This window comes from Archocentrus centrarchus, chromosome 19 (assembly GCF_007364275.1).
Source record: "Archocentrus centrarchus isolate MPI-CPG fArcCen1 chromosome 19, fArcCen1, whole genome shotgun sequence".
NCBI lineage: Eukaryota > Metazoa > Chordata > Actinopteri > Cichliformes > Cichlidae > Archocentrus > Archocentrus centrarchus.
The window spans coordinates 13,422,601-13,442,330 of NC_044364.1; the positions used below are offsets into that span (position 1 = coordinate 13,422,601).

The window sequence follows — 19,730 nt, forward strand, 5'->3', positions numbered from 1 at the left end:
TATGGAAAATACTGTCCAACTGCATTTTCTCAAAGGCCTACAATAAGAGTTGCAACATCTGCCTTTAATGGCATGAATGCTAGAAACCTACATGCAGACTGTTAAGCTGGACAGGCCAGCAAACAGAAAAGATTCAACTTGTTTCTATAGGTGTTTGGCATGGTCATAGATAACTGCTTCCTGCTTATGTTGAACCCATATAAGTAGCCGGCTTTGTGAGATCAACATAATCAGGAAGCAAATTTGCTGCTTTGACAGAGTTTTATTTTAGTTTTATTTTAGTTTGCATTCATGTGTATGTTCCAAAAAAAAAAAAAAGAAGCTCACAAAACACATTATTATTTTAAAGTTAGGTGTTTAATGTTCATTTGCTACGCACATGGGTGCAGTTTACATGAGAGTCCTCATTCTCCTGAATGAGCCCACCATAGGATTGTGGCAGCCCCAGTCACCACAGGCCCTGTACTCTCCAGGGCGCAGGAAATACTGGCGTCCCCTGTAGTTAGGGTGCTCGTAGAAGATCCAGTAACCCTCCATGATGTTGCAGGAGAAAATGTCACGGTAGCGGAAGCGCTCATACACATTGGCACAGTCTTCCATAAACTCCATTGAGTGCCCCATCATGTCTGGCCTGTTGTAGATCCTCATCCTGTAGGATCCTCTGTACTGCATGTGAAAGGAAACAAAGGGTAATCATGACTATTGTGCTATTTTTGGTAGGTGTAAGCTCTAGAGACCTCTTTCTACACCAAGCTAACTTTTTAATTTAGTACTTGCACTACTTGGTTTCTTTAACTACAAAACGAGATTGAGCAACAACTCTTTTGGCGCATGACAGAATTAGATTTTTTTTTTTCCTCCCTGAACTGCCAGAAACACTCAACGTGACAAACAGAATTAGAGTGAAGGCACCAAGTCTTATGGGGGGTATGTCATATTCTTTTTAAAGGCTGACTTGGTCTCCTTGTGGGCCTTGCAGCAGAGACTTTTATGCTATGACCTGTGTGAGTATCTGTAAATGACATCAAAAAGCTAGTGATTGACATCCATTTCCAAAGCAGCTTTTGATGTACAAGGTGAGTGAAGGGGGGTGGGGGTGGGAGGGTGCTACCAATTCTATCTGTCTGTTTGACTGACTTACAGGAGGGAACATCTGGCAGGAGCGGATGCAGTTGTTGAAGCCCATCCAGCAGTGGTAGTCAGGGTACTCGCCAGGGCCGAGGATGTACTGGTATCCCATGTAGTAAGGCTTCTCATAGAGCACGCTGTGACCTCCGCTGACACGGATGGAGTTGCAGCAATTGAAGTGCCTGAAGGTGTCCATGCAGTCACTGCTGCACTCCCAGTGGCGGCCCTGAAAGTTGCGGCCCTCGTAGAAGATAATCTCGAGGAGAGAAAGGCGAGAGAGACCAAATTTTGTGTTAGGCATAAAGACATGCTATTGGATATACTCATGAATAGACTGCAGGGGATGCTGCAGTCCTGTGAGCAAGTTCAAATATTTTTCCTGAGTCCTTTGAGTTTACGAACCTCTCCACTACTTTATACTTAATAGATGAAAATCGAGGTAACTGAAACCACTATTTGAGCTGATTTTTTTTTTTTAATTTGAAGAGCATTTTCTGCTTGTCCAAGCCGAACACATCAAAACAAAATCGAATGAGTATTTTTGATGCCCTGTCTTCTCCTCCACTGAATCTCCTGCATGTTTTCAAATAATGCCATTTTTCCTCTTCACCACCTCACTAAAGGTGATGCCTTACTGCCTGTGAGCTCATACCTTTCCCATGGTTGTAGGGCTGTGGATGTTTGCACACCGTAGAGTTAGACACACTTACAGGTCCTTTTATACTCTCCTGCTGATCATGAGGCCTCTGACACATTGGGGACTACTACTCTTTACCTTTTCAGATGCCAGCTACTGTTCTCTTTGTCTCATAGCCTATGGGTATGAGACAAAGTAACTTATCTCCTATCTGCTAGAGTTTACCCATAGAATTGGGACCCCCCCCCCCCCCCCCTCACAAAAATGACAACTACACAAGTGCTATTCTATGTTTGCGTGGCCCCTGTTCCGCCATGACCTTGTGATGCAGCCTTTTCAAATATGGCACAAAGGCCCTTTGAGTATGCGGCCCCCCTGACAACAAAGCGTCTAAAGTGTATAGCAGCAGCTCAGGTCATTTTTGTGAGGCACTCATTAAAGTTGTACTCAATTAGGTCATGGTTTTCATTTTGTCTTGCTTGGATGTCAAATTGTAACAGTTCATTTAGTCCCAGCTTAAGTTTAGAGCATTACTGACATGGTTTAGGTCACAATTTAACTGTTGTTCAGGTCCCATTAAGGGAAGGTGATGTTGATAGTGAGTTGAGCTTTTGAGCTGATATAATCTACAGTGATTTGTTGTCTCTTTTTGCTTCCATAGCCTGCAGTTGTGCTGTGATGTCAGACAGGACTGGTCTGTTTGCAGATGAACAGACAGGACTGTGTGTGTGTGTGTGTGTGTGTGTGTGTGTGTGTGTGTGTGTGTGTGTGTGTGTGTGTGTGTGTGTGTGTGTTTTTATGATATAAAAAAGGGGGTTCGGGGCATGTGTGTGTTTGAGTCTTTGTATAAAATGATAGATGTTTGGATTTGAGTCTTTGGCATGTAAGCATTGCCCAGAGCTGAAGGGGAAAAGGCCAGAAAGAGTTGCCACCACGTATTGTGCTCCCAAAGCCCAGCTGATGCCAGAAAGGTCAGTTCCATCCTTTAGCCTTTCATGAGGATAAAGAGCTTGTGCCCCCTCTCCACTATGTGCACTTTTTACAGCTTTAACGCAGTTAAAAAAAAAAGGGGGGGTCTAATGTTTTCATAAAACACAATAACCATTATGTTTCTAGGCATAAACACTGCTACCCTGGTAGTATATCCAAAACCACATGACACTGTTTCAGTGCTAAGAAACGGCACTGATAAGCTTTTGCTCCTTTGATCACTGATCGACTTGAAACTCTCATAGGCTTCAATAGGTTTCATGTTTGAAGCTCCTCTCTTTTTCTATGACATAAGTAGACCATTGATATCCTTTCATCATGCTGTGTAGTGTAATTGTGGCGGATTATCAGATGGGATGTTGTTTTGTTTTGTGAGTTTCTGGAGCAAATGTTTACTTTGGGAGAAAGGTTTTTATCAGAATGTATAAGAAACAAATGTTTAGATTTTTCTCATATGTTCATAGATTAATAATTTCTTTCATCATCCTAATTAAATGTAAAGTCTTTTTAGCTGCAAGACAGTGAGAAATTGTACTCTGTCAAACACTCATTTAAGCTTTAAGACTGTGATATAGTTGCAAGAATTTTTTTTTATGTGTGTTGAGGTGTCTTTGAGCTGGACTCCTCCACCTTCCAAGGATGCGGCAAAGCCTGACCTCTGACCTATTTGCAGAGACAAGTGTGTAACTGAGGTGCAATACAGTGTCTAAACCAAGGGAAAAAAAGTGATTGCCACTGTCATTACTGTCATTGTTCTCATTTTCATCATTGAGGAACATCAGCTAACCCTAACTCATTAGTCGGGACCTCGCCTTGTCTCTGTGGCACCTTGTTTCACGGGCTCTCAAATGATCATCTTTAGCTGTGCTACAAGACATCTCCTCCCCACCCTGAAGGGAAACTAACATCACAGAGACCCTTGCCTGCTTTCTTAGTTCCCCCCGGAGGAGAAGAAAGCTACCCGCTGCGGAGCTTTCCACTCTTCATCTTAGAATGATGGAAGAAAAGGAAAGAAGAGGGGAACAGAATGGGGGTAGAGGTGGTGGTGGTGGTGGGGGGGGGGGGGGGGGGGGTGCTAGATTCACAGCTCCATTGTGTCCGAGGAGCTCATTGCGCAATCTGTGTAATCGCATGGGAGATGACGACACCATTAGCCCACAGAACGACTGCCAGTTGGGGACCTCTGTGAGTGATGTGCACCCCACGGATAGAGGAGAAACTTTGACAGATAGCAGCCCAACACTAGTTAACTTGCAACCTTTTTCATCTATCTGGCTTCCAAAAGCAAAACCCATTCGTGTTGCTGATACCTAATTAGAATCTGAATGAGCAATTCAGTCAGTAAAACACATTTTTGAGTCAGAGGAGACTTCTTTCAATATGAAACAAATCATATTCCCTTAATCCAGACCATAGTCTCTCTGACCCTGCTACATACAATAAGTGTCACCCCTAAAATGTTGCTGGGAGAGATAGGAGAGCAGCTGTGCTCGCATGCCTCCAATGTGCTCTTTTACTAAGCAGTCATTACAAAAACACTATGGTACAGAGGTGTAAACAAGGGTTCTATGTGAGTTTTGCTCCTGAGAACTGGCTAATCTGGTGCTGAAAATGTGGTATGATGGGAAAGCGCTTGCCAAAATGCCTCCCACGCTGGGAGTAGAATGAGGACCTCTCTTTTGCTGAGAGATCATCCTCTCCATTCTTTCTGTCAGAAAATCTCCAGGCATCCTCCCTGTCTTGTCACTGCCAGCGCACAGGCTCTATCGGGATTGCCAGACGCAGGAGCCACTGTGAGCCCGTGCCAGGGCCAGGATTTACCGCGATGCGTCTGATGTGCTCCATCTTTTTTGCTGGGGGATAATTAAAAGAGGAAATGGTGTTGGAAGAACAGAGTGGAAAAGCAGGAGGGGGGGTGGGGGGGGGGGGTGCTTGGAATGAGCAAATGGATGCAGCTGTCAATTATGTTGAATTGTTGATATGTTTGTTTTCCTTTCTGTGAGACTTTGTGTCGAACTGTTCTCCATCAGGATTTAGTTTTAAAGTTTGTAGTAAATCTTCACACTTTACATGTAATTTAAATGTAGGCTAATTAAGAACTTCTCTCAGCAATAAAATCACCATAGAGATTTCTTTTTAGTTTGATTCTGATGGCCTACAGGTGATTTGTAAGTTACAACTGTAAAAGAAGAGGTACTGTACAGTATTTTATGCCTTTTTAATGACCTTTTTTATGACCTTCTTCCATCCACTGTGGCAATTCTTTTCACACCTGGGTCACACTTGAACATTTATACCATGTTTCTTTTTATCTTGTGCTCATACATTAAATTTGAGCTCAGAGGGTTTTTTGTATCACTTTTCTATTATCTATATATTTTACTTTTTTTTTTTCAGCAAATCTGTTCTGACTAAACCAACCCAGCATCTTTCTTTATTTGACTAAATCACGTTGAGATGCTCCACCATGACCCAAACTCTGTGAAAAGCAGGACAACTCCTTCGTCTCTCAGCAGACGCACTTTGGGGAGTGATAGCTTTTAGCTGCTCTCACTCCTCATCTCCACACTTTGTTTTTGACGTGGCATGTCTCCCGTATCCCAGAGCTTTAAAGGTTTAAAGAGCAACTTTTCACCCTGTAATCCAGGTGCCTTTCAAACAAGTCACGCTGTTTACTGACACATGACAAAAAAGTTCAACCCCCCTCTCATCTCTTTGCTTACAAGACTGTAACTCACCTCAGAGCTTGGTAGTCATTCCTCCAGAGCGCCCTGAACAAACAGAGCCTCAGCGAGAAGGCCCCCGTGCCTTTCACCAACTCACTAAATTTATAATAAGATGTGATGCTGTTGTTCACTTCTTCAAATTTGTCATCAAAGCAAATGTGTTCTGACAACAGCTAGTGACAAGTGCACCAGAGGAGAGGCAGCAAATCAGCTTTTTCACACCACATATCAATTATTGATCATTTTGCTCCCCCTCTCTCCTCCAGCCCTGCTACCCCACCAAGTAGACACCTTGTGATAATGAAATACATCAATTTAGAAAATAAATAATAAAGTGGGGTCAGCTCCATTGTTGCAAAGCCTTAAGAGCTTGATTGACTGCCTGCACATTTTCCTCGTTGGCAGTCAGGCAGATCAAAGGAGGGTTCCTCTTATTGCCCAAGGCCACTTGCAATTTATTTAGAGGAGCAGTGCTGCTGTCCCAGCAGGTAACATTATTGGGCAGAGGCACTCAGGATAATCATAGCTTTGAGGTGCCTCTCAAATCCCACCTCTGCCAGCTTTATCATGCATGCACAAAAATACATGCATATCATTTACTAAACCCTTTCATTACTATTATTATTAAATTAGGCAGTATATAAAGCTACGTCAATATCCTCACATGGAGGATCCAATTGCTGAAAGGTGGCAGCCCCAGCTGACCTTTAACATATTAGACTATATTTGCTTTGGCTATTGTATGTCAAGTTTAATGAATCTGATTTATTTAAACTTCTGAATCGAATTACTTTTTGGCTTATATAATGTTACGTCAAGCAGTTTAAGAACATGTTTTAACGACCTAACAATCTGTATACCTGCAATAGAAATGTGTCAAAAACTAGGACAGACTGAAGGAATTCAATCATTTCAAAGGATAAAGAAACTGAAGACAAAAAGAGAGATACAACTATATAAGTTTCATGAAAACTATTAGAAAGAAAAAAAGTATAAAACTATGAGTTTCATGATCGAGCAAATAACATTGCATTTTTGGGCACCTTGATTTTCTTTTAGATATTTGTGCGTATGTGCATGCGCACGCGTGCGTGCGTGCTTGCGTGCACATGAATAAGAGACAACAAAGAGCATAATAACAGGGTCTATTTTTTTGTCCTGACACACTCGTTTGCTTAAGAGCTCATGGTTTAAAATAACCCAAGTCCTAGATCACTGTTCTCCATTAAACTCAATTTAAACAAAGTATTGTACTTAGTAAACACTTTTCAGAGTGTTATTGTGTTACTGCTTACAGCTATGGGTGGCATTTAAGTTACTGAAATCTAAACGAGATTCGGGCTCATCTGATTAAGAGATTTTCTCACCCTAACATATAACAAAGAAAGTGAAAGCTTATTTTGATTATTTTATTTTCTAATGCTGCAGTAATCGAAACCAAATCCTGTAACAATCGGCCTTTTTGAAGGGTAAATATAAATTAAAATTAGTTAAATCTTGTAAACTGAATTGATGGACCAGGTTTCTTCATGAAGAGCCAGCTTTTTTTTTTTGTTTAAATTACTAATTTGTGTTTTTAAAAAAAATAAGTTTGATTTAGAAATTCAAAATCATTTGTAGACCTTAGACTATTAATTTTATGCAAGTAAAAAATGACTCTTGTAAAACTTTAAAAAATATTTTACATACTAAAAGCCATTAAAACAATTGACACAGATGTTTTATAATATTAATCTATTATTAATCTGTTGCTTGAAATGTGGTTATTAGATTTAAATATATGTACACTGACCATATTTATATATACATTCATTGTTATTTGAAAATCCTGCCTACCTTCCCTTGTTAATGGCGTATTTATAAAGGAATTGCAAATTGCCATTTTATCAAAAGACAACATATTTCTAAACTATATTAATATATTTACAGATACATAGATCTGTTTTTCTGCTATACTAGGACTTTTCAGTAGGGCTCAGTTTGTTTTAACAGTTGGCCAGTTTCAGAAGATATTTGCCAATCAGTTCCAAGCACTAGAGGGCACTGGAAGCTAAAGCATTATCTGGCTGCCTCGTGGCTGTTTTAAGTCCTTTATACAACAGCCATATCTCAGAGCTGCTTCTATGTGTGTTTGTTTGCTTGCATCTATACATTAATAGGTAAGCTTGGACTCACAAGTATATACACATGAGTTAGACAATGGCGCAAATTCATGTGTGTGTCACTGCCACGACTCCTGTCTGTACTGACGCCTATCAGTGGTCCAGCATGGCTCTACCAGGGGAGAAGTTTATAAAATCACTAACAGGCTGACATGACCTGTGTCCCAGCACACTTGCTGCGTGTCCGCTTGTTTGTAGAAGTAACACACATATTTGCTGTACACACACACACACACACACACACACACACACACACACACACTGTAGAGTTGTTTTTAGAATGCTAGTTTCAAACAAACTTTGACTAGACGCACACAAACACACACATACGCGTGCACTCACACACACCCACACAGCATGGTCAAACAAAGTCTCAGATAGACAATGAACAGTTAGCTTTGTAGCAGTTTCAAGCCACTGTGTGTTTTTGAACTGCAGATGTGGATGCTGACTGAAGGATCAGTGCAAAAACTGCAGGACTGCAGAGATGGCAGTTCTCCCATAGGGTCTGGCACAGCCCGGGCCTTTGTGTTGTAGGCCATTTACACTGTTCATTTAGCCGTGTTAAAGAGGTTGGTGGTGGCTTCTGTCTGTGTGGTGTGGCAGGTGATCATTTAAAAGTGCATCCTTAAGCTCGTATGTGCACATTTTACTCCATATGGCATTTGTTTGCTCGTGAGCAAAGGGTTGTTACAGATATGTTGTTTTAAAAGGATTTTGTCCTGGTGATTTTTGGGATAGTGGAGTAAGAATCCAAACTGAATTGTTTTTTTTTTCTAGTCTGTATTGAAGGTTATATGTTTCAGATTTATGAATTCTATACATATCTCAGTGAAAAACACTGGTTTTTCCTTTTCTACTGGGAATTAATTGCAGCCACGGAGAGCATGTATGTGAGGTGGAATCAAGAATATTATTAAGATTCGTGCACAGTTGTTTTGTGTTGAAGGGTAGCAGTGAGATGCATAAGAGGCTTGACTTGATCTGACTGAGGCCTCAGAGGAGCAGGAGAGAGACGCTGCTGTCCCTGGACTGCGGAGAGAACGGGCCCTCAGCACGGTCCCTGGAAGACCGAAAGCTCCACTCATGGGAGTTTCAACCAAATTAAAAAACAATGATACACTAAGGGAGAAACTAATGCCAGTTCCCATCATCAAGACCCACATTCTTCACTGTTTTACTTTTAACTTTTGTTTTTTTTTTCCTTTCCCTCTCAGTCTCTGACTCTCTTTCTCTTTTCCCTTCGCACTGTTGTTTTCTAGTTTGTTTTCCATCCGTACTCCTCTGGCTGTCGCCGAGCGCTACAGCCACTTTCAAAGGCTCGGCTGTCACGCGCCGCCTTTGAGTCCCGTTTGAAATTTTAACGTACATGTTGTCAGGGTGCCGTCAGGAGTGATTGACAGGTCCGTCCCAGAGCAACACCGGGCTTGGCAGGCTGGTTGTCTTTTGTCAGAGGCAGCCGAGGAGAAGCAACAAAGGAAAGGAGCAGAGGAGGAAAAAACATACATAAATAAAACAAAACTGCTCTTACCCATTTCTCAATAAAGACCAAATTAGATTAATCTTAAGGCAGAGCAAGGCAGGGAGGCAGTTGTGGAAAAAGACTTGATATTTTCTCTAGCTTTGTTCCCTGCTATTGATGGTACACTGCTTAGACACTCTCTCAACAGGACACCAAAGGCAGCACAGCAAGAGTTGTATAAAGAGCCAGCTGTACATATTAATGTTCATTATCACCTCCCTTCAATGCAGAGAAATTCCAAAGTACAGAGTTTGTCCTGGACTCACCTTTGTTTGAAATTGAAGATGTGATGCTTGCGGCCTTGTCTGCAGTAGTTTTTTTTTTCTTTCTTTAAATAAAAGCTCGATACTGCCAGGATCTGGTGGAAGAATGCAAAAAATCCTCTTTCTTTGCAGTGTTCATAGATGCAATAATGGATATGAGTCAATTCAAGACTCAACAATGCCATCTTCAGAAAGAAAACTCTTCACCTGGTGTGATGCACCAGCTAATAGATGGAGGAGAGCGTGACAACGAACCTCCATCCTCTTTCTCTCCTCTGTTTCCATCCCCAGCGATGCATTTTGTTTTGAAGCCAAAGGGATGCACAGAAATATTGTTTTTTGTTGTTTTTTTAAATACTTGGCAGATACACGAGATGCTTCTGTTGGCTTCCTTAAGTAATTATCTCGCTCAAGCTATTGTGAAGCTGCATTGCAGGTCAGATTAAGCATTTTTAGGGATGTTGTAATTTCCTATTCAAAGATTAAAGTCACTGATTACTCTGCCTTTTTATAGAGCCCAAGAATAAAAGTACAAGATAAAAATATTCAGTCTTTGAGATTCATATTCAACTGCCAGTGTTGGGGTTGCAGGGCAAGTACAGCTGAGCTTAGGGCCCACAGCAGAGCATCCAGTCTGCTAAAGTGTCTTTGAGCAAGACACTGAATCGCTGCCAGCTCCAGCCTGATCTCTGACCTCCCTGTGCAGCGAGCACAAAGCGCAGACTTTCTCCGAATAAAATCAAAAAATAATGAGAGCAGAACTGTAGGTTCATGTGAAAGTTGTGCAGAAGTTTGTTTGAACGGTACAACAGAGCGATGATGATTGATTCAGTGGTTTACATAAAAACGAGGGCATTAACAAGTCTCACCGCTTTGAAAATCAAGGACAAAAACGTCCCATCTCTCTTTTCATACAAGTGCGGCTCCATGCGAAGGGAGTTAAACAACGTCAGACGCAGGAACTGGAACACCAAAATACAACTGTATATGCAGTGTTAAGCAAGTTGTTACTGTCAGTCTGGGTCGTTGATGGTGCTGTGAAATCCTGCACGGGCCGTATTGAGATGTAAACATGAGACAGAAGAGCAAGCGCGTCCTGCAGTAAGGACCTTGCAGAATTTTGAGATCTAAAAGTGACCTTGAATTGAGGGAAACACTTGAGTTCTGTGAGGGTTACTTACTGTAGAATGACTTAGGAAAACTCCTTTTTTTTATGTGTGAATGTTAGTTTGGCCTCTTTTTTTTTGTTGTTCCCTCGGTTGCAAGCTACCAATAAATAATTCCCCAGAACTGGGTATTTTTAGAGTTCCATTTATTTCAACCATCGACAACTTGTGTCAGCAGCCACGGATTTGAATCAGAGGGGAAAGTGTAAGCCTTGTAAAGAGCGAGGGTTTTGCTTGTGTAGAGTACCGCACATGATGGGCTGAGTGACTTCCACTCACTTGCTGAAAGGTTAGGCTTTTCCTTCTGCTCATATCTTTTTAAAAGAAAACATGTCTCCTGTTTGATAACTGCTTGACATTTGACAGTCTTTTCAGACCAATCAGACAAGGTTTTTTTTTTTTTTTGTTAACCGCCTGGAAGAGCAGCAACAAGGAAAAAACATACTGTATTGTCACTTCCCTCAAGCCTTTCAAAGATAGTCTTTCGCCACAGCTATCAACATCAGATACGGTGGGTGCTGTGCTGATTTTTTTTCCTTTCATTTGTGTTTATTTTTCTCTTCTTTTGGCCTAACCCATTCCTCTGAGACCTCATCGCTACCATCAGAGCAGTGTCAAAGTGTCAACCACCTAATCTTATTGCAGTATTGCCACAATATGAACTTTCTGCTTCTCCTCTTCTCTGCAGCTCTCACAATCAGCTCAGCTGGTTGCACTGAAGCACTGTTTTGTTCTCTGTGGGGCATTGTCGCTATATCTTTCTTTATAGTTTCAGAATGTGTTCTACTGTAAATTATCAACTGTATGTTATCTTGGAGGAAAAGCGAAGAGCAAGAGGGAAGCAACAAAGCCACCAGTCTCTATGGTTACATAATTCATGTCAGCCATATTCAAATAAAATTTATCACATTGTCAATCATCGAGAAGCAAACGTGTTCCAAAGTGTGTGTGTGTGTGTGTGTGTGTGAGGAGAGAGCACAGATAACTCTGAAGTGATAAATTAATAACGTCCTACCATGGGAGCATGTGAATGAGCATGTTTAGTCATTCTGTTTGACAACAGAAGGAAACGGCCTATTCCGTGGGGTAGAAATCAAATTTCACACTTTTCATAGATATTGTTTCCTCCTCCAAATGTTTAAAATATGGAGTCTTGCTCTGGCAGGGAAGTGGCTCAAACAGTACTTTGCACCGAAGCAACTTTTGTTTGGCCATAAACCAGGAGAACATTCTCTCAAGGAGAAAACAGTATGTGGTCTGAATGTCCTTGGTTTTTAGAGGAATCCACCGGTTCATAAGTTCTGTATAAACCTTGGAAATAAACACACTGCCACATGCACTTTTTGTTGCAACTTGAAAGATTTTAAGGAAACAGTTTTCCAGTAAGTACAGTGACAGTCCTTTAGTATTCACACTTTAGATCTCCTTTTAGGACTATAAATTAATGGCAAGCATTCAAGTTGCTTAAAGAAAAAAGAGAGGCCGTTTTAATCACAAACATACAAGTAATTCGCATGTCCCCAACCTGCCCACACCTGCTTTCCAGTAAGCTCTGCATCTTTATGATCTGTCTATAGAGGAAGATCTCCCCGAATGCATAGGCTTGAACATGTGAGGAGTGACTGAATGGATGATTAAAAAAAAGACTGAGACACGCAGACTTCTCCGCTGATTTCAGCTCTGAAGTCAGCCAGCCAGGTGTCGAGTGTTTGGGAGATATCGTTTGAAAAACTTGTGAGAGACGGAGAGAGGGAGTGACTGATTGAGACTCTTGAGCGATTATGAGCAAGAACAATGTGCCGCAGATAAACAAGCCCTCACATCTCAAAACTGGAAGTCTAAAATGTTGAACGTTTGAAAGTCTTTTTTTTTTTTTTAAATAAATAGGACGAGCCTCCCTCTCATCGGCATAGAAGGCATGTGTTTTCAGCATGTGTATCGACACAGACAGCCTACCACCATATGCACCTTCTACCTACTCCATTCTGTCCTGCTTTGCACAAGTGCGCCGTTAGAAGCACTGCTGCTGTCTAAACGGAGGTATGCCAAACAACTCATTCTCTTTTTCTCTTTCGTTTCCTTTTGTGTAGGGCCAATCTGACCCCTGTCTTGCACCAGGTGTGCATTTCCTTGATCCCGCTCTCCTTCAACCCTCCCCTTCATATTTACACCCCTGCCGCCCGCAATGAATGATTCACTTGGAGAGGCTCCCTTCCTCCATCAGAAAGCTTTGCAACTATACACTATAGCCCAGCCTCCATTTCTCTGATCTCACTATGTTGTGTAACGCTTGAAACACCCTTGCGTTCTCGTACTTGTTTCTTTTTTTTCCACGCTCCCTCTCTTGCTCTTTCTCTGAGTTACATTCAGTATTGACTGTTTATGCTTTTTAATGTTGTGGAGAGGGCCCGGGGCTTGCGGATGGGGGAAAAGCGCTCTTCTTGACACACTTACGCCCCCGTAGTGAACTCTAGCTCCCAGCACTCTAGCAAGTACACAGACCTTCTTCTTTTTCCTCTCCCTCCCTTCTCTGTCTCTTTCGCTCCCTCTTTCTTTCTACAACTGGGAGCTCCTCTGAACATCAGCACCCCATGTTGCTCCACTCCAAAGATCACCTTATGGAAGATTAAGATGCTCAAATGCTCAAGCAAAATATTTACACAATAACCTCCCCCCCACACCCCCCCTTTGCATCAAAGTAGAGGCAGTGGAGTTGAGTGGATGGATCTCAGGGGGGTGTTAGAGGGCACCAGAAAGTGCAACAGTCACCTCTGAGCAGAGAAGGCCTCGGTCAAACCTGACAGAGAACAAAAGTGATCTCTCCATCTTTCGGTCCTCCATGTGTATTGCATCTGTCAGCCCACCTTCAGATCCCCTTTTGACTCATACTCTCTTTCACACACTTACTTTTACCGATCGATAGGCTGAAATCTCTCTAGCTCAGCTGTGATGAGGAATGACTACCACAGATGATGCTTAATATGAACATGCAGACTTTAATAGTTATTTGTCTGCTGGTATATTTAACTCACTTTTTTATCTTATCTGGCTGCCAGAATATATTTCTCACTTAGTCAGGCAGCTTCATTTTGTGTGGGTATTCTCAGTAGAACAGTGCAGAAATAAATTGCAGCATACATAATAAACAAGACAATGCCAGACCAGGGAGCCATATGTTGCCTGCTGTAGGCAGTGTGGGTCAGCCAAGTATCTTGAACAAGTCTCTGGTCTCTTCCTGCTCAGCTACGTGACAAACAGGATCTCAATTCAATGTAAACTGTCGTCGTATGCCTGCAGCTAATACAGAGCGACAGCTAGCTGCTTGCTGAAAGGCCGATGTCTGCTCTTTGTGTCGACGCTCATACTTGTGATGGCCATCTTAGCAGGCTTCAGTGGGTGTGGGAAGCCTTACGTATTATTATCACTGGATTTTCTTGTGCGTCCCCCCGCTGCTTTGATATCCAGTGATTGACTCCTCACTGGCATTTTCAAAAAAAAAAAAAAAAGGAAACTTCAAGTCCCGCTCATCTTTCAAGTCTCGTTCATCTGCTTAAAGAGCATTTCATGGTCAAAAATTGCATTCAGACGCCTCTTGTTCTAGAGGCAGCCACTAATAGAGTCGGTTTGAAGGCCGTTTGGAGTGTGTTTAATGAACACTAGTACACAGTCAGATCCATCAGTGCTGCCTCTTTGGCGGTGACAACCGGATCCTGTAAAGTCGATGTTTTGAGATAATGCTACAAATTAAACAAGCACATCTGTCCAATTGTGCCCACAAGGGAATATGCGTTACAGTTCACGAAACAATGAAATATAACTCTATCCCAACATGTGACCAGATAGACGCCTATGATAAGAACCACTAAATGGGATTCTAATGCGAAAAAAGCCGGGGTCTGTTTCTACTGCTTAATCACAGAGCCTGGTGACAGACCAAAGAGGATGCTTTCACCGTTCAGACAAAGGAAGAGAGAGCCTAAATCTGCAGTGTCTAGTGGAGGAGGGGGACACTGCCCCCTCCTCCATCCCATGCACCCCTCCCTTTTCAACCAAAGGAAGACATCATTATGAGTAAATGACATGAGGCGGTTGGTTCTGTTCCACTCGTGGCCCCCCAAGGACTCTTTTGCCCCACTGTGTAGCCTGTTCCCATCCTGCTTTGCTGCTGGCCACAGGTCTTCAGAAGCCCAGGCTCAGGCTGCAACTCAAAGAGATGGACGCTCGCACATTATTGATTGGACACTCGATAAAAGGTCATGGGGGCCCTCCTCTGCTATGGGGTCCAGCACTGCGAGTAAGCCCCTCTCCATCCAGCCACACACACACACACACACACACACACACATACACACACACACACAGCACTGTCCCCTGCATCAAGCCACCTGGGGGATAAGCAGAGCTTGCAAACAAGCTAATCATTCTGTCCTTTTTCCTCTCTTTTTCCCTCTCTTTTTCTCTCTCTCTCACACACACAACAGCTCCTGAGTGGCTGACAAATGTCAGAATGGCTTGTATGGGATTTTTAAGAAAATTATTTATTAATTGAACTGGTTAATTAGGTCCCTGAGGCTTGCACGCTAATTGAGAGCCACAGAGCTGGCGAGGCAAGAAAGCCAAAACAAAAGCGATGGCTCAAACAAATAGACAAGCGCTCAAGAACTGCTAACTCTCACACTCAACACACACACGCAAATGTACACATACACACTGTCACCCATAAATTAACGAAAAAATAAACAACTGTTTACATTTTTTTTTTCTCGGGCTTCCCCTTTTCCTCGCATAATTTCGTGACCTGCCAAATGTTCTCCTCTTCTTGATGTTCCAGCGATGGAGAGAGACGCGCAGCTACTGAAATCTGCCACATTGCACAAAGCATCTGTCTCCACACAGCACCCTGCATTCATTAAGTTTGTACCAATTAGCAGCAATAGCTTATAGCACAAACATCCATTTGTGCCTCCCACTTTGAAAAATCTTCCTAAAGTGAGCGTGTCCCTCAATATGCCCTTGTGTCACCCAACTTTATCTTCACAAAGTCTCTTTTTCTTGCATAATTAGAGAAGAAATCATTTCTTCTCCTATCTTCTCTCAGGCTCTGTCTTTGTCCTTTTTTACATCGCTCTCGAGTGCACCTTGAGAGCAAGCGCGCTTTTGTCAAGAAATCACACCAAGGTTGTCTGAAAGACTTATGAGATGGAGTCATAGGCGGAGGTTGGTTCGGGGACCAGAACACAGAGAGAGGCACGCTGACACTTCGACAGCTACACCTGTTTCAACAATTATCCTGCTCTCTGATAAGAGCTGAACTCCTTGGATGTGTGCTTCGTCGAGTTAACTGAAAGTTTTCATTGGTGACAAAGTCTTGTGTATTCTAACTTCCAAGCCCCAGTTTCATAGCATTTGAAGGCTGGATTACTGTGAAGGGAAAAAAAAAAATAGAGAGAAAGAAACAAGGTGATGCTGAATATTATAAATAGATCTATAACTCTTTTTGTATTTTAATTTAAAGTGCAACATAGCAGCATAAGATTTTGATCTGTTGAGCAAACTTTAAAGACACACGGAGCTTAATTGGTAACCTTGCGACAGTGCTGACTCTCCATGTCAAATGAGAGATAATTTAGTTACTTCTGGTTAACACCCATGCTGACAGTGAACGTGTGTTGATGTTTAATGGGGTATATCTTTCCAACTACTATCACAACTTCTGGTACATCCAGTTCTATCCAGCTATCTAGCTTTCTATAGATCAATATCTGTATCTATACATCTATATATAGCTATAGATTGTTTTTTGTTTTTGTTTTGTTTTTACATGAATAGAGGGCAGTTTTGGGGGGTTAGCATTTCCTGATTTGAAATTTGGCAAAAACTGCACACATTGTAATTCTAATCATCATAGCATGTTGGATACTCTACAAAAGGTCAGTGTTTGATATCAGGGGTAATTTTGAAGGCCTTTAAAACAGTCCTCCTTAACATTCATAAGCATACATGACCCCAGCAGCTAGAGCACTATCACATTATGATTACCCGCTTAACGCTGGCACATTTTGAAAATTGTGCCCCCCCACCACCCTCCTTCCTCCCCAAGTATACGCTGCCTCTGACCTGCATTCCCTCACTCTTCAGGGACCACTTGTGCTCTGTCTCGGAAGGGAGAGTTGGATGGTGGGGCACCAGGGTCAGATGCTGTTGAGCGATGCTTCAAATAAATGTATGAATAAATTACTTGATAAATGAATGGCTGGACTGAAATCACAGGAGGAAAACCAAAGATGTGAACTTGACCGAGCATGTAGAGGAAAGGCGGGGAGGCACGGGCGGGGGGGAACAAATGTGCTCTTGTTTCAGTTTGGAAACTTACAATTTAAAATTCAAGAAAAGCAGAGTTTTGATTGATTTAATGAAAAGCTGCACTGAAATTACGAGGAAAAGTCTGACACCGAAGTTGAAGAAAAGGCTAAAATCTTGAAAAACTGGTCTTTAGTTTTTCAACTAAAAATTTCATTTTATAGCAGAGAGGCAAAAAAAAAAGAAGAAAAAACAAAATGGCACCATTACTGCAGCAATGTTTTATGACATGTTAAAATACATAAATTAAGATCCAGGTCAGATCTTTGATAATTTATCATATAGCAAAGTATTATATGTTAATATAGTGCAGTGTTTTGTTTTTTTTTGTTTGTTTTTAAGCCATAATACAGTTTTGTTTTTGTTTTTTTATTTGTTTGTTGTTGTGGGTTATTGTTTTTTTTTTGGGGGGGGGGGGGGGGGGGGGGGGGGGGGGGGGGGCTTTAATTTTATAAACCTTCAGGCTGAATAAAAATGTTATCAGAATGTATTTGCCAAATATGTAACTGGAGGCCTATTGAAAGGAAAGGAGGACAAGTATGTTAGAGCCAGGACACTTGCACAATACATCTCTCTTTAGCCTTCAGAGCTTTGAAGTTCTGAAGGTTAAAGGCTGCTATGTATGATGTGGAGGCTGGGCTCTGGCCGACACAGCTTGCAGTGTGTGTTGATCATGGATGTACGCTGTTGATTCGTTCATGTGACAGGCAGGTGCACATTGTGGTGCATCGAATATCAAAGGAACTCTGCTCTTTTCACAGAACCGAAACAGCCGAGGAAGATGTTTACTCGTCAGAAGTGACAATTGACGATGCATCAAAGTAAAGTCCAAGAATTTCAGTAAAAGCCAAGCTGCACACCTAACTTGTACTATTGTTTTACTGTAAATTGAGTGTAGATTGACTCCTATCCCTGCCTTAAACTATATCCAAGTGCATTGCATGGCTAATGTAGTATACATCAAAGGGCAAGGAATAATGTTTTTCAGTGGAGCAAACAGCACTGGCATACAGCCAGGTCTCGTGCTGGTTCAACAATTACCATATGGGTGATAATTTCAGAAGTGCGGTCTCCTATTTTGGACTATTTACAGCCTTTAAGTCAGAATTTAAATATCCTTTTCTCTATTTCTCGGTTCACTCTGTGAGTACACTCTGTGTATATTTTACACTCTCTGAGTTCTCAGTGTAAAATATACTTCAAAATCTGCCTGCTCCTCTTCATCTCTGAGAAATTCAAATTTAAAAATAAATACAAATCACATAAGACCAGAGGATTTTACTTCGAACGAATGGGGGCTATTATATCAGCTATTTATATTAAATATCCTTGTAGCCTAATTCAGACTATTAAGACTATACTTTTATGTCTGGGACTTTTATTTTATATTTAACATTTGCTTGATAGGGCACTCAAACCATCATTGATCATGGTGGAGCATTTTCATTGCTGTATTTCGTGGATAGACTGTCTAACAGTTCATATGAAATTTAGTCTAGTTTTCTAAACAGAGGCATATTTTGTGGACTCGGAGAAGCAGTAACTACCTTTACACATCCTGAACCTGAGAGCATGGCCCTCACTGAACTCAAACCGACCCAAACTGAATCAATCTGAGATTACATGAAGAGACAGGGGCCACTGAGATTGTGCAACTCCACAGAAAATGTGGGGTACCATTTTAAATGTTTTTTTATTATTATTATTTTGTTTGCAGATACTTTGCAAGTTTAAATCTTCTTGAGACCTTGAACAAGATCTTATTGTCCATGTAAGCAATATTCAGGGGCATAGTATGGATTATAGAATTGTAATTGTGTGATCCTAAAAAGGTCTTATTCCTGCTTAGACCTCAGTCACCACAGTGAAATGAGAAGTCCCACAAAACCTTACACATCTGTGCTGTTTTAGCATAACAATAGCCACATTGTCATCTATGCGTCCATGCAGAAAATATTTAATGGTGTGACTGTGGCTGTGCCTCAGCCTTTAGCTGATGAAAATCCCCCCTCCACACCTCAAGGCCCTGCTGTCCCAATCCCCCTCAGATGGCCACTGATCGATTGCTGGTTGTTATTGACATGACACCTGCTGAGGCGGGCTTTAAGCCATCGAAAACCGATGTGGCAGATCAAAAATAGGACGCCAGCTTTCATGTTTGTAAACAGTATCGATTTGCATAATAACCTTAAAAATTAGTTCCCCGGATTAGGCAAGGACAAACCTGTTTCAGTGTTTGTTATGATGCCTCCAGCATATGCCTAATTAGTGAAAAAAAGGCAGAGGCTGTGATCGGCTTGAAAAACAGGCTGTGATCGGCTTGACAAGTCGGTGCATTGCTGTCAACACCTTTTGGTTTGCCACTGTTAATGAAAGCCATTTTCCATTAAATAATAAAATAAAAACACACCTCTAGACTTCTTGGCAGACAAAAGCGCTGATGCGTCACTTTTACACGGATGCAAATTATTGCTGCGTGTCACAATCATTTATTCATGAGGGGGGCCTTCTATCTCTTGGCGGGTTTACCTGCGCCATGGAAGTGCACTTTCCTCCATTGTGCCACGGTGCTGAGAGAGATGTCAGACTCCCAAAGTGACGAGGAGACAGATGTACTGAAGCAACAACACAGGCACTACTCACTTCACCAGACAGGTCCAGTTTAAATGCACTGAATTATGCATCTTAGCAGCTGACACAATCACAGAATTACTTGTCAGCACTGAATATCTCCATTTTCTATCTCACACAAACAGTGACCTAGTTGGCTTCCAAG

At 41.8% G+C, this 19,730-nt stretch overlaps 1 protein-coding gene across 1 annotated transcript; it reads right to left on the reverse strand.

The window, feature by feature from the left end:
- Positions 1 to 341: 341 nt before the first annotated feature.
- Positions 342 to 1,897, reverse strand: crygmxl2 (crystallin, gamma MX, like 2). Its single transcript, XM_030754977.1, has 3 exons — positions 1,781 to 1,897; positions 1,142 to 1,384; positions 342 to 666 (listed from the first exon to the last, which is right to left on the reverse strand). The coding sequence occupies exons 1-3, from the start codon at positions 1,787 to 1,789 to the stop codon at positions 391 to 393; spliced, it is 528 nt and encodes a 175-aa protein (XP_030610837.1). The 5' UTR covers positions 1,790 to 1,897; the 3' UTR covers positions 342 to 390.
- Positions 1,898 to 19,730: the final 17,833 nt, after the last annotated feature.